A 12,266-nucleotide genomic window follows, 5' to 3' on the forward strand; every position below is an offset into this window, starting at 1 on the left:
ATCAATGTTTATAAGTACATACCCAGTCTTTGAAATAATATTCTTGATTTATTAACCGATGTTGAGGGGAATTTTTATGAATAAAGAATTACTTGTTATGGGCTTGTGGCGGCACTAACAGACCCAGTGTAAAAATGGAAATTAAATATATATTTCCAGTTAGTTCTGTTATTTTTTTGTATCGATTGATTATAGTCCATTGTCATGACTGTTCGATATTTATTGTGTGACATCACAGATTCTGGTCACATTGCCAATGGGAGGATCTCCATAGCATTGGTGATCTATTACATTCAAATGCTAACTTTCTTATTATTCAGTCATTTTTTTTTACCAATCCTTGATCCGTTTTTTTTCCATAATTATATAGAATTCGACTGGTTTTGAGGATTTAATTCTCCTTTAACTCTCGTACTTGAGTACATGAAGAAGGTCGCCGCTGTACTCTGGCACGAAGACTTCAACCAGCCCGTCACCAGTGACGTCACCGACGGATGGGGCGCCCACGGTCCCCTTTCCGGTTGCAGTAGTGAAAATGGCGGTTTTGGAGTACTCCCAGTTAGCTGGGTCCGAGTCATCCATGCTTTCGAAGACGTAGATGTTGCTATCATCATCTCCTGTCAGCATGATTTGAGGTTTGTTGGTGAAAGTGCTGTGAGAGAGCGGGTAAAATGATTTTTGTTATTTTTATAAATAATTATAAGGAGATATGAAATTAATATTTATAGTGTTGTTCTCCTATCTTCTTCTTTATCTTCTTCTTCTCCTTCTTCATCTTCTTCATTATCATCATCATCATCATCATCATCATCATCATCATCTTCTTCACCATCATTATCATCGCAAGGTATGTTTAACATTATCGTTATAATTATGATTATTGTTGCTATAATATTCATAATTCTAAATTATGCTTATCAGAATTTGATTAATTGCAGCAACAAAAACAAAACAGTGGCAATGAACATACAATAAAATTCTTGGGGTTTTATGGAAATTAGGTCAGGGGAAAAATGAGAGCAAAATTATGGCGAACAACGGATTAAGAACTTTTAAAATAAACACAAAGAATGATTAATAGATGATACTAATTATGATGAGTACACCGCCCCCTCCCCCATTGGAGAACAGAAGGAAATAACTTACGAGGCATCTGGTTTAAAGGTGAATGTTGTACCAGGAGATCCCATGCCCTCAGTCACAATGGGGCCATGAGGCTTGAACCCTTCGGCGATCAGATGTCTTGTCCATGTACCTGTGGCCCAGTTATCGGGCATCTCGAAGGCAACCAACTGACCGTTCGTCATGCTTTGAAATAATAAAAGCAAGAACAGAAGCATCGATAGTGGAGGTAGTAGTTTTAGTAGTGATACACTCTTTAAAAAGTTGGACACAAATGCCCAACTTTTAACCTACCCTGGGCAACATACTGTCCACACAATTATTGGTCAAAATCTGTCTAAATTGGGTAATAAAACCCAATAATTTGGTAAGAAATTTGATCACTTGGATAATAATTGTCCAGAATTTATTTACTTTTTACTAACATACATTACCCAAAACAGTGGACAGTATGTTTCCCAACATTTTAAGTGTGTATTGTTAATAGCAGCAGCAGCAGCAGCAACAGTAAACATCGTCGTCGTCGTCGTAGTAGTGGTGGTGGTAGTAGTAGTAGTAGTAGCAGCAGTAGTAGGAGTAGTTAGTAATAATAATAGTAGTAGTAATAGTAGTAGTGGTAGTGGTAGAAGTAGTAGTAGTAGTAGTAGTAGTAGCAGCAGCAGCAGTAGTAGTAGGAGTAGTAGTAGTAGTAGTAGTAGAAGTAGTAGTAGTAGAAGTAGTAGTAGTGGTGGTAGTAGTAGTAGTAATATAGTACTAGTATTTTTAAAAACATTGATATATATATAAGCCGTATTAAGAGGAAAAAGTACAATCAATAACTATGTAATTTGATACTGTAGAGTTAAAATGTTAATCTCCATACGTTTATTTCACTTACTTGCGACAGTCATTTGGCTTGCCATACTCCAGTTGTTTATCAGTCTGTAACTTTATGAAAAACCCATGGAACAGCCCTCGATAATGTGAAAAGTGTGATGAATTCAACTGTACACTCTAAAATAATATAACTTTAATTCCCAACCGATTGTAACTTTTTGAAGGCTCTATTAAGATTTACATATTTATTTGTAAATCTAAGATTCGTATCAAAATCTTATACAATAATTCATTTTTTTAAATTTACGGTATTCAAATCCCATGTATTTATTTGAATAATAGTAATCATTCAATGATAAAGCTACTAGATTTAAATAAGAGTCTTAAATTTGATTATTTTCTATTGACAATCTTGAGTATAATACCTCAGTCACATTTTCTCTACGACCGCTGTACGGCGAGTCGAAAACAGCCGTTTTATCCAATTTTATTCAAACCACCCTCATGTAGCTGGTACAAAAATAAAAAATAAATCGGTGTACGATAAAGATGCCACTTCTACTCACCTATTAATCGATACGAGGAGGTCCTCCCTACCATCTCCATTGAGATCAACAATCTGAAGAAGAAGAAGAAGAGTGAGAGAGAAAAAAGAGAAACAAAGAAAGAGATAGATAGATTGATAGATAGATGGATGGATGGATGGATAGATAGAAAGAGGTAGAGGAAGAGAGAAAGAAAGAAAGAGAGAAAGAGATAGAGGTGGGATGATATATATTATTAAACTTGTATCTTTCATGTAATATTTGTGTTTTTTGTATATAACGGTAGAATAAATGATGAAAATAATGAAGCAACAACAACCACAACAACACCAACAACAACAACTACTACTTATACTACTACTAAAACTTTTTTTTTCTACTACTACCACTACAACAACAACAACAACAACAACTTCTTCTTCTTCTTCTACTACTACTACTACTACTACTACTACTACTACTACTACTACTACTTCTTCTTCTTCTTCTACTACTACTAATACTAATACTACCACTGCTACTTCTAATGATACTTATAAAAATAATCTGCCTAAAATCCACTATATACAGGGCGAATCGACGTTGGGGAGCCGAACAGGGCAGGTGGCATTAAGGAGAACCGAATATATCTGCATTAGGGGGGAATTTTAGAATATGGGGATAACCAACAAATTTACCCTTACGCTTACTAACACGTTATGAAAATAATGATGATTATAATGACAACAACAACAGTAATGATAATGATAATCTTAATGATAACAGTAATAATGATAATAAATAATAAAATAATGCTAATAAAAAGGACAATAATAAAAATGATAATAAAGCAATGAAGTATTGATGATAATAATGCTTGCAATGAAATGATAATATTACTAATTATTTCATTTACCTCTGCATCGAAATATCGATTATCTACTATATCTTCAATGACACGGTGGTTCATGTTCTTGAAATCAGGAGGATCTGAAAATTTATATAAAGAAAGGAAAACATCGTTATAACAATTACTGATGACAAGACAAACTACAAATAACACGGGAAAAAAGTTATATGCTGTGTATCACGGTATAATATCAACAGATAACCCAGAAGAATGCCATGATGTAAATTCCAGGCCAATCTAACGACCACCATATCTTCAAAAGTTATCTAAAACATGTATCATTTCACTCAGTAGGGAGATATGCATGGTTCTTATTTATGATGAACAATTAACAATAAAGATACGAGCCATCTATACAAATCTCCATTATAGTTAGAGAAGCATAACATAATTCTTGTACATTTACTAATAACATCTTACACTCTACAAGACTGAATGCATTGACCTACTTCCCGAGTTTCAGGGCTTAAAATATTACAGCAACTGTGAGCAACACGGTTTCGTCCTAAGTTTCGCGTAGCTGACGAAAAATTGCAAATATAATTTATCCAGAGTCCAGGCTCCCATTGCATAAGAGTTAATATAATATCACCTTTGCAATTGCCCAATGGTATTTTTCAACAAATCCTTGATTCTGATTGGCTGTTCGGTCATGTTACTAACTTACATGTTACCATGGTAGCTAACATTGGATGGCAAAGTTACCATCATAGTAGTAATTTTATGCAACGTGGCGCAGGACGAAACTGCCGTATTGATTCACAAATTTTCGACAAAGACTTCTTGGTTGTTCATTGTCATAAATGGCATATAACAATAAATTTTCTATGTTCTCGAATCTATCGTGCATCGTAGAGCGCCAACTCCCTAATGTGTCTTTTTAAACAAAATGAAATGATGAATGATGAAAATCTATATTTTATTGTTCGAAATAGACCTGAAATTAAATACTCCGAAATTTTGCTTTGCCCAATTGATCGTGTGCCCGGCACCCGCCGTGCAGCGCCATGCAGATCGACGAGGCTCTATCCCTTTAATCATTGAACGCCAAACAGGGTAGCAGCAACTCCCATCTTAAAACCTCTTCAGAGACAACCAATCAAAATCCGTATGACGACTCTACGGAGACCGCCCCCTCTCCCTCCTCACAACTAGGACCCAATCAAACGGCACTCTTCTTCTCGTACAGATTATCGGTTTAGCATTTTATGATAAAAAATATTTATATCATTAATTGCCATTAGGATAGTTATCATTATCATCATGGTTACTATAGATAGTAGTATTCATCACAGCCTTGGGAACAATTTTTTTTAACTGGGGGTGCTAATGTGAATTTGAAAAGGACAAGAAAGGCTTTCATTACAAAATGGAGATCACATTGGTCCCGAGAAATTTGAAACCCCACCCCAAAAAAGAAAGGTTTTCACTAAAAAAATGAAGGTCAATTTGGTTACATTTTTCCATATTTACACACCTTCCAGAATATACCTGGGGGTGCTGCCCATGGAGAATTATTATACACGCAGCACCCCAAGAAAATTTTGGGGTGTGTTTCAGCACCCCCGCTTTCCAGGGCCATGGTAATCCTAATTGTTTTCACAAGACTTCAAGATTCCTGTACTTACTGGAATCAGACCAGGATACGACCAGTTTCTCGGCGAAGTATTGGCAGCTGAAGATAGCATGTCGTGTGGCCGAGTTGACGGACATCTTCTCATACCGGAAGAGAGCATCGGGCCCGTCGAAGAGGACGGTCACATCCCATGGTGTGCTGGTGAGTGGCTTGGAACTTGGTTGCTTAAAATAGACCATCTCGGCAAGTACGCCCCGTCCAGCTTTAACAACCATGAGAAAATTGTAAAAAACGAAATGGTGGAATTCCTTATATTATGAAAATTACAACAATAATATCAACAATGCATAAAGCATTTTCATCTATATGATGAAGGATAAAAGAGCAATGTTTTCAAAAAATGTCATGGTCAAGGGCCGTGCCGGGAATCGAACCCCGGACTTTTATCATGTTTATTGTGTGGTCGGGCGCCTTAGACCGCTCAGCCACGGCACCTGGCTGACTATTGACGGTTTACGATAGTACAATAGTATATTTTGGTTTAATGATGATAATAATATTACTAATACTAATGATAATGATAATAATAATAATGAAAATAATAAAAATAATATATATATATTTTATAAAACAAGTGCACACCTATTTACCAATAATGCATATAGCATTTCCATTTATTTGAAAGCAGGATCAAAGAGCATTGTCGATTAAATGCCTTGCTCAAGGGCATAGGTGCCGCGGCCGGGGATCGAACTCCGGACTTTCCATGAAGTTAGACCACTCGGCCACGGCACCTCCATAATAATAATAATAATAATAATAATAATAATAATAATAATAATAATAATAATAATGATAATAATAATAATAATAATAATAATAATAATAATAATAATGATAATAATAATAATAATAATAATAACAAGCATTTATATAGCGCCATCTATCTAGAAATATTCTATTCCAAGGCACGTTATTATTATCATTATTACCCCGGCTTTAGCTCGAGCTGCGTTTCAGATGTTTAATCACAGATTCATGGAGCATTGCAAGAAACCTGCAATTAATAGCGAGTGAATGTTAGGTCCTAAAATTAATTATAAATCTCTGAATTGATTTCAAAGTTCCAATTGATTGCTGGCTTGTTTCTTTCACAAACATGTATAGATTGATTTACTTTGGTTAAAATTTCAGACGGAATAGAAATGTTAAACAGCTGAAGAAAGCACAAGTTAAAGAAAATTAGCAAAAATAAGAAAATGACAAAATAACCATCCTACCTAAATCTTTTTCTTCCTCCAAATTGTGAATTTAATTGTGAATGTGTAACTGAAATTTGAAACTGATGCAAAATAGTTTAAGTTTTGTAACACCTCCTAAAAGGGCGGAAGAAGGATTTTCTAAAGGGGAGGGGCATTTTTGTATAGGAAAAATTTGAGCAAAAAAGGTTTTCACCTCCAAGTCGAGGTCATTTTGTTCCACGAAAAATTGACAAGCAAAAAAAAAAATCCTCACTTGCGTATGCATGACATATTCCTCTAAAAAATATTTCATTATGCCTAAGGAGGGGGGGGGGGGGACACGTGCCGAAAGTGCCCCCCCACACCTAGATCTGCCACCGTCTCCTAAAGTAGTTGTTTAAGTTCAACCCGGCCTCATAATACGGGTCAATGACTTACAGGTGTCGGCTCGAGCTGTTAGCATATCTAGCTTGTTATCTCCATCAGCATCCACGAAGTAAACCCGGTGATACCACCATTTCTCACCCTGCCCGTTATCGGTCAAGTTGTGGTAGGGACAGCGTCCATCTGTAGTAAAAGTGGCAATAATGATATTGACAATTATCAAAGGACCGAAAATAAGTCAGAGCGTACAAACACACACATCCACACCCGCACACCCAAACTCGTTTACAAACACACACATTTTTTTCAACACATGCACACTTTGGTATAAAAAATGCATGAAGTATTTTCATTTATTAGATGCAAGATCAAAAGTAGTTACGAATGTCTTGTCAAGTCCGGACCGGGAATCGAACCCTGGACTTGAGACTTTCAATGCTCAGCCACGGCACCTCGCTACACATGCAAGCAAACACACGCATCTCGCACTCGCAAACCCACGCACTACGTACACGCACACACGCACACAAAGAAGAATCGGATCTCGTAGTCAGTATCTCTCTATGTAAAAAAATCTTTCTATGTCAAAAAGGAAAAGAAAATCACATATGTATATTTTTCGAGTGTTTTTTTTTTTTTTAAAATGTGATATTTTCTTTAAAAATGACTCTCACAAATTGTTTACTAACTTTGAACAGCACATCCACCCCGGCAAAAGGTAGATTTTGTTAAGCAGAGACAAATATAACAAGTATATCACTTGATTTTCGATAAAAATTGGAATAAGGAAATGATGACATTTTTAAGTTACGCTTATTCTAACTAAAACATACCCCCAAGAAACAGGAAATGTATGAATGAGAGAGTCGATGACGTCACTCAATCAATATTTATGTTTTAGTTGATTGCGTGAGTTACAAAATGTTTCATTTTTCTGCAGATCTGATGAGGACGAAACATTTTCATGAATCACAGTGGCAATGCACATATTCACGAAGGAACCAAACATTGTTTCACATTATAGTGAGGAAAGACATTTCGTATTTCATATTAAACAAAATCATCATCATCATCATCATCATCATCATCATCACAACCATCACCATCGCTATCGTCATCACATTCACTTCACATGTTAACTTTGCAAGAATTTGCGACCAATACCTTGGCCAGCTTCGTATGCTTCAATGAGTCCGATGCTCCCTTGTTCTTTACCAGGAACCAGGAATCCGTTGGCTACCCACCAATATTCCTTCTCATCTCCTTCAAACGCATTTGCTGAAGATGAAAAGCAAAGAGAAATAGGAACAACAAAAAATATGATTTAATCCTTCCAAAAACCTTGTTTTTCAACAGTAGACTGCAAAAACTCCGGTGTTGATTTAACACCAGCCCGGAATCTTTATATGTCTACACCAGAGAAGTATTGAAACAACACTAGTTTGGAATCAAACCGATGCTGTTTTAATACTAATTGGTGTTGTATAAACACCTCTCTGGTGTTAGTCCAAAACGAAACTGATGTTGTTTATGAATTCTCTGGTGTGGACAAGTATAGATTCCGGGCTGGTGTAAAATAAACACCGGAGTTTTTGCAGTGTAGTAGCAGCCTGGCCGACTCTAAGGTTGTCATGTAATGGAAAATCTTGTTACACTTAAGATGTCATTTTATCAGCGTGGAATATATTCTGTTTCCGCAATTGTAGTATGAAATTAAACATCCGCCTATTTCAAAGTTAGACTTAAGAGGTAAACTGAGCTAAAAAGGACTGGAATTGGTCATGTATTTGTATTTGAAGTGCGTGTACAATAGTACGAATGTCATTATTTCATTCCGCACTTTCGGGAAATATACTAAAAACATGTAAAAAAAAGACAGTATCTGCAATGCGAGCATTACATGATACAATGAATATAAAGAAATAATTTACAATGAATCAATTAATGTTTAAGATAATCATATGAAACTAGGGCGAGCGAAAATTAGCTGAAAATGTTTTTCTTATCGCGGAAAATCATATAGGTGCTAAAAGCTTGTAATCGTTTGGCGGGTGCTCAGCTGGAGTGATACAGGCTCTCTCAATTTCACGGATTTGAAATGAATTCAGATCGGCAGTGAAAGGTGACCTGCCAAACCCAGTAAGGGTTAACTCATAATAATAAATTCAAAAGTTAGTCATATGGATTAATTTTGTAAATTCCAAAGATTCAACTACTTACTAACCATAAGGTTATTTTTTTTCCAATTATTTATTATGTTGAGCATCATGGTTAAGTCATATTCATGAAGTATTTTAACTTTACCTGGGACGGGCTCAACTTCATTTGGCCAAAGTAAACCGTCAACAAGGACTTCTTTTTGAAGGTTATTTCCTGGGTTCCAAGATCCTCCACTCAACAGCTGACCACCGACGTCTCTGAACACGTACACGACATCATATTTTACTGCTGACTTGAACGTACTAACAGAGAGATCAAATTTGTCAGTGCTGCCCACTCTATGAAGTGAGGAGAAAGCGGCCTTCTCCACGGGAACGCTACCGACATGCTTGTAATTCCATGCATGAGCTGCGGGCATCAAGACCAGTAGAGTCCCGATGAAGCTAAGAAGCATGTTGAGCATCTTGTCGTTATTAAAACTCATCCAGAACGAAGCCTTCGGGTATCAGAAATGGGATCGTTTGTCTTATCATCTTTATTATATTAACGAGTATCACACGTAGCATTATCATAAAGAATCAATACACCAACAGACCTTTCACCTCTAAGAAGATAGCGAAACCGACGACTTGATGTAGCCGTAGAACCTTTCCAGACATAAGAAATGGATATTTGACTTGCCAAGTTTGTATGAAAACTGTTTTCATGTCAAGAAATAAATTGTATACTATTATCCATACTCTAAAATATATCAAAATTGAATAATGTCAAGTCAATAATGGCATGTCAAGCCCTTTGGAATAATCCAAAAATTAAAATGAATGATAATGTAATATTTTTCAGGTCTTGGTGTGTTAATGGGGTGCGTTTTGTTAATGATATTTTAGGAACAGATGGAAAATTTCTCTCATATTTTGATTTTCAACGCAAATACAATATACAAGTAAATTTTCTTCAATATTATGGCCTATGCAACGCCATTAGATACAGTTTCAATAAACATGTAATACCAAAATCTATGGAACCTATCATTCCAGAAGCACTGCTTTTGATAATAAAATTTAAAAAAGGTTGTGCTCACATTTACAATATTTTTTTGAAGTATAAGTTGAAAGATTGCAAAAGTCTCATAAAATGGAAACAGATGTTTGACTTTGACAACACCATATGGAGGTTTTACTATCAGTTACCCTTTTATTCTACTGCAGATGTCAACATGAGGTGGTTTCAGTTCAAAATAATGAATAGAATTATTTATATGAAAGATGCTTTGTTGCGATTTAAATTAGTTACAGATAACTTATGCACTTTTTGTAATAATAATGAAGAAACTATTATGCATATTTTTTGTTTTTGTGCCCACACAAACGAAATATGGTCTCAACTCGAAATCTGGTTTTCTCGTAACAATTTGCACATCAAAATTTTAAATCAGAATAAATTATTCGGTTTTTACGGAAACAATAATGGAGCTCTTAATTGTATATTGATAATAGTTAGAAAACAAATTTTTGCAGCAAAATGCAAACACTGTCTTCCAGTTTTCGACCATATTTTGTCTGAAATAAAATCTTATTATAGTATGGAAAAGTATATATATAAAACAAATCTGAAAGAGAAGAAATTCATAAAAAGGTGGTCATCTTTCATTTTATTACATTGAATCTCTCAGATAACATTCTAAAACACACGCACGCACGCAGGCACATATATGTATATATATATATGTGTGTGTGTGTGTCTGTGTGTGTGGGTATATATCTTGTATGAATTTTTTTTCTATCATTTGCATTTTGATTTTTCGTTTTTTTATACAAATAATATGACAATTTCATGGAATATTGTAATGTACATATTTAACCTGTGTGTCATATACTGTGTTAATCATTCAATTATGTATTGTTTGAAAATATGTATTATAATGATTTCAATAAAAGAACCCTGTGGAAGGGTTAAAAAGAAAAAAAAAATTGAATAATCAAAAGTAAAATGAAATAATTAATATGTAAAAACTTAAATCCGTTATAGATAGATGAAAAAATAAAAATAAGTGTTTTGAATCCGAAAAGTGTTACAAATTTTCAAGTTTAGCCACTTTTGAAAAGTATCCCGAAATGCCTTGCTATTTCCCCCAACACATTCATGTATAATGGCGTTTACAAGATAGAAATGATAAATCTAAAGTCCGAAAAGAGATATTAACGATACCCCCAATTTACTCTCGAAGTGGCGTGAATTGTGAACTTCCCTCATCTTCATCTTACACCTTCATGTTTTCGTTCTTATCTAAAATTCGTTGCATAAAAGTATAGTTGGATGCATTATATCTCAAATACATTGTATTTCGTCAAAGTACATGATATATGATTTCTCAATAGAGAAACATTTATCATAAATTACTTCATCTCTATACATGTATAGCATAGCAAAATTAAACCACTGAACAGCGTTACTGGTGCCACGAGCCTGATTACAACATGAAGGATAAAGATTCGACCCAATACCATTCCAATCAGAAGCCGCGGAATGGTTTTCAAAGTGGGGGGGGGGGGCTGACCATGCAAAAAATCACAATCGTATGGTCATTTTTACGTGTTTGTAATGGTTTGGAAGGGGGGGGGGTGTCTCCCCCAGCCCCCCCCCCGCTTCCGTTGCCCCTGCTAATTTTTAAAATTTGATATTGCTGATAGAAAAAAAGTGTTTGAATATGAATGGCAATCTAACACTGATTAGAGGGAGGGCAACTATTGAACCTCCTTTGCCCAAATTGGGAAGAAATATGGATGACTTTGGAACATCTCTGGCTGGCGGAAGAATAAGGGCTACTTTATTGTTTCAGGTGATGAATTTGATCCCGTCTTTATAAATGCCGATTCATTTTGAAAATGAGCTGGTCAAGGGTCAGATATGGAATGCAAGATGGATATATATCCCATCCACTGCTAGTAAACATTCGACCCTCTGATTTAAACTTCAGAACACATTTATATATGATGGACCAAAGTTATGGAACTCATTTCATAATGATTTAAGAACTGCTAAATCTTTGAACTCTAAATTCAAACTATCTCTATTAAAATCTTATAATGTACCCTAAAGTTAGATCTAATTCATCATCTCTGTCAAGTCATCAATATTACTATAAAGACTATAATTAAAACAAATTAATCATCTTTTTTTAATAGAAAAACAAATCTGATACAAGTCCTTCTCAGTTGTGCTCGATGTCGAACCTCGTACATTATTGTGTCTATCCTCTCTATTTTCTCTTTCTCTCCTGTCCTTATCCGCCTTCTTATACCACTTATTTACTTACGGCATCAATCACATTTTTGCGCATTATATTCTTTCCAGGTCATTTCATATATTTTTTCTCCTTTTATACACATCATTGAATCCAGTTTGCTTGAGTCCACGATTGCATGTGTTTTATCTACGTTCAGCAGCACCCATCCATCCTATCAGGGCATTCTCCCCTTTTTCTTTTTTTTTCTTCTAGGGGGGGTGGGGATATTTGAGGACGGGTTGTTTTG

General features: G+C 35.3%; 1 protein-coding gene across 1 annotated transcript; it reads right to left on the reverse strand.

The window, feature by feature from the left end:
• On the reverse strand, nucleotides 1–9,272 carry LOC121424144. Its single transcript, XM_041619743.1, has 8 exons — nucleotides 8,878–9,272; nucleotides 7,738–7,851; nucleotides 6,628–6,756; nucleotides 5,001–5,210; nucleotides 3,379–3,452; nucleotides 2,505–2,557; nucleotides 1,147–1,308; nucleotides 1–652 (listed from the first exon to the last, which is right to left on the reverse strand). The coding sequence occupies exons 1-8, from the start codon at nucleotides 9,215–9,217 to the stop codon at nucleotides 403–405; spliced, it is 1,332 nt and encodes a 443-aa protein (XP_041475677.1). The 5' UTR covers nucleotides 9,218–9,272; the 3' UTR covers nucleotides 1–402.
• Nucleotides 9,273–12,266: the final 2,994 nt, after the last annotated feature.

This window comes from Lytechinus variegatus, chromosome 11 (genome assembly GCF_018143015.1).
Source record: "Lytechinus variegatus isolate NC3 chromosome 11, Lvar_3.0, whole genome shotgun sequence".
NCBI lineage: Eukaryota > Metazoa > Echinodermata > Echinoidea > Temnopleuroida > Toxopneustidae > Lytechinus > Lytechinus variegatus.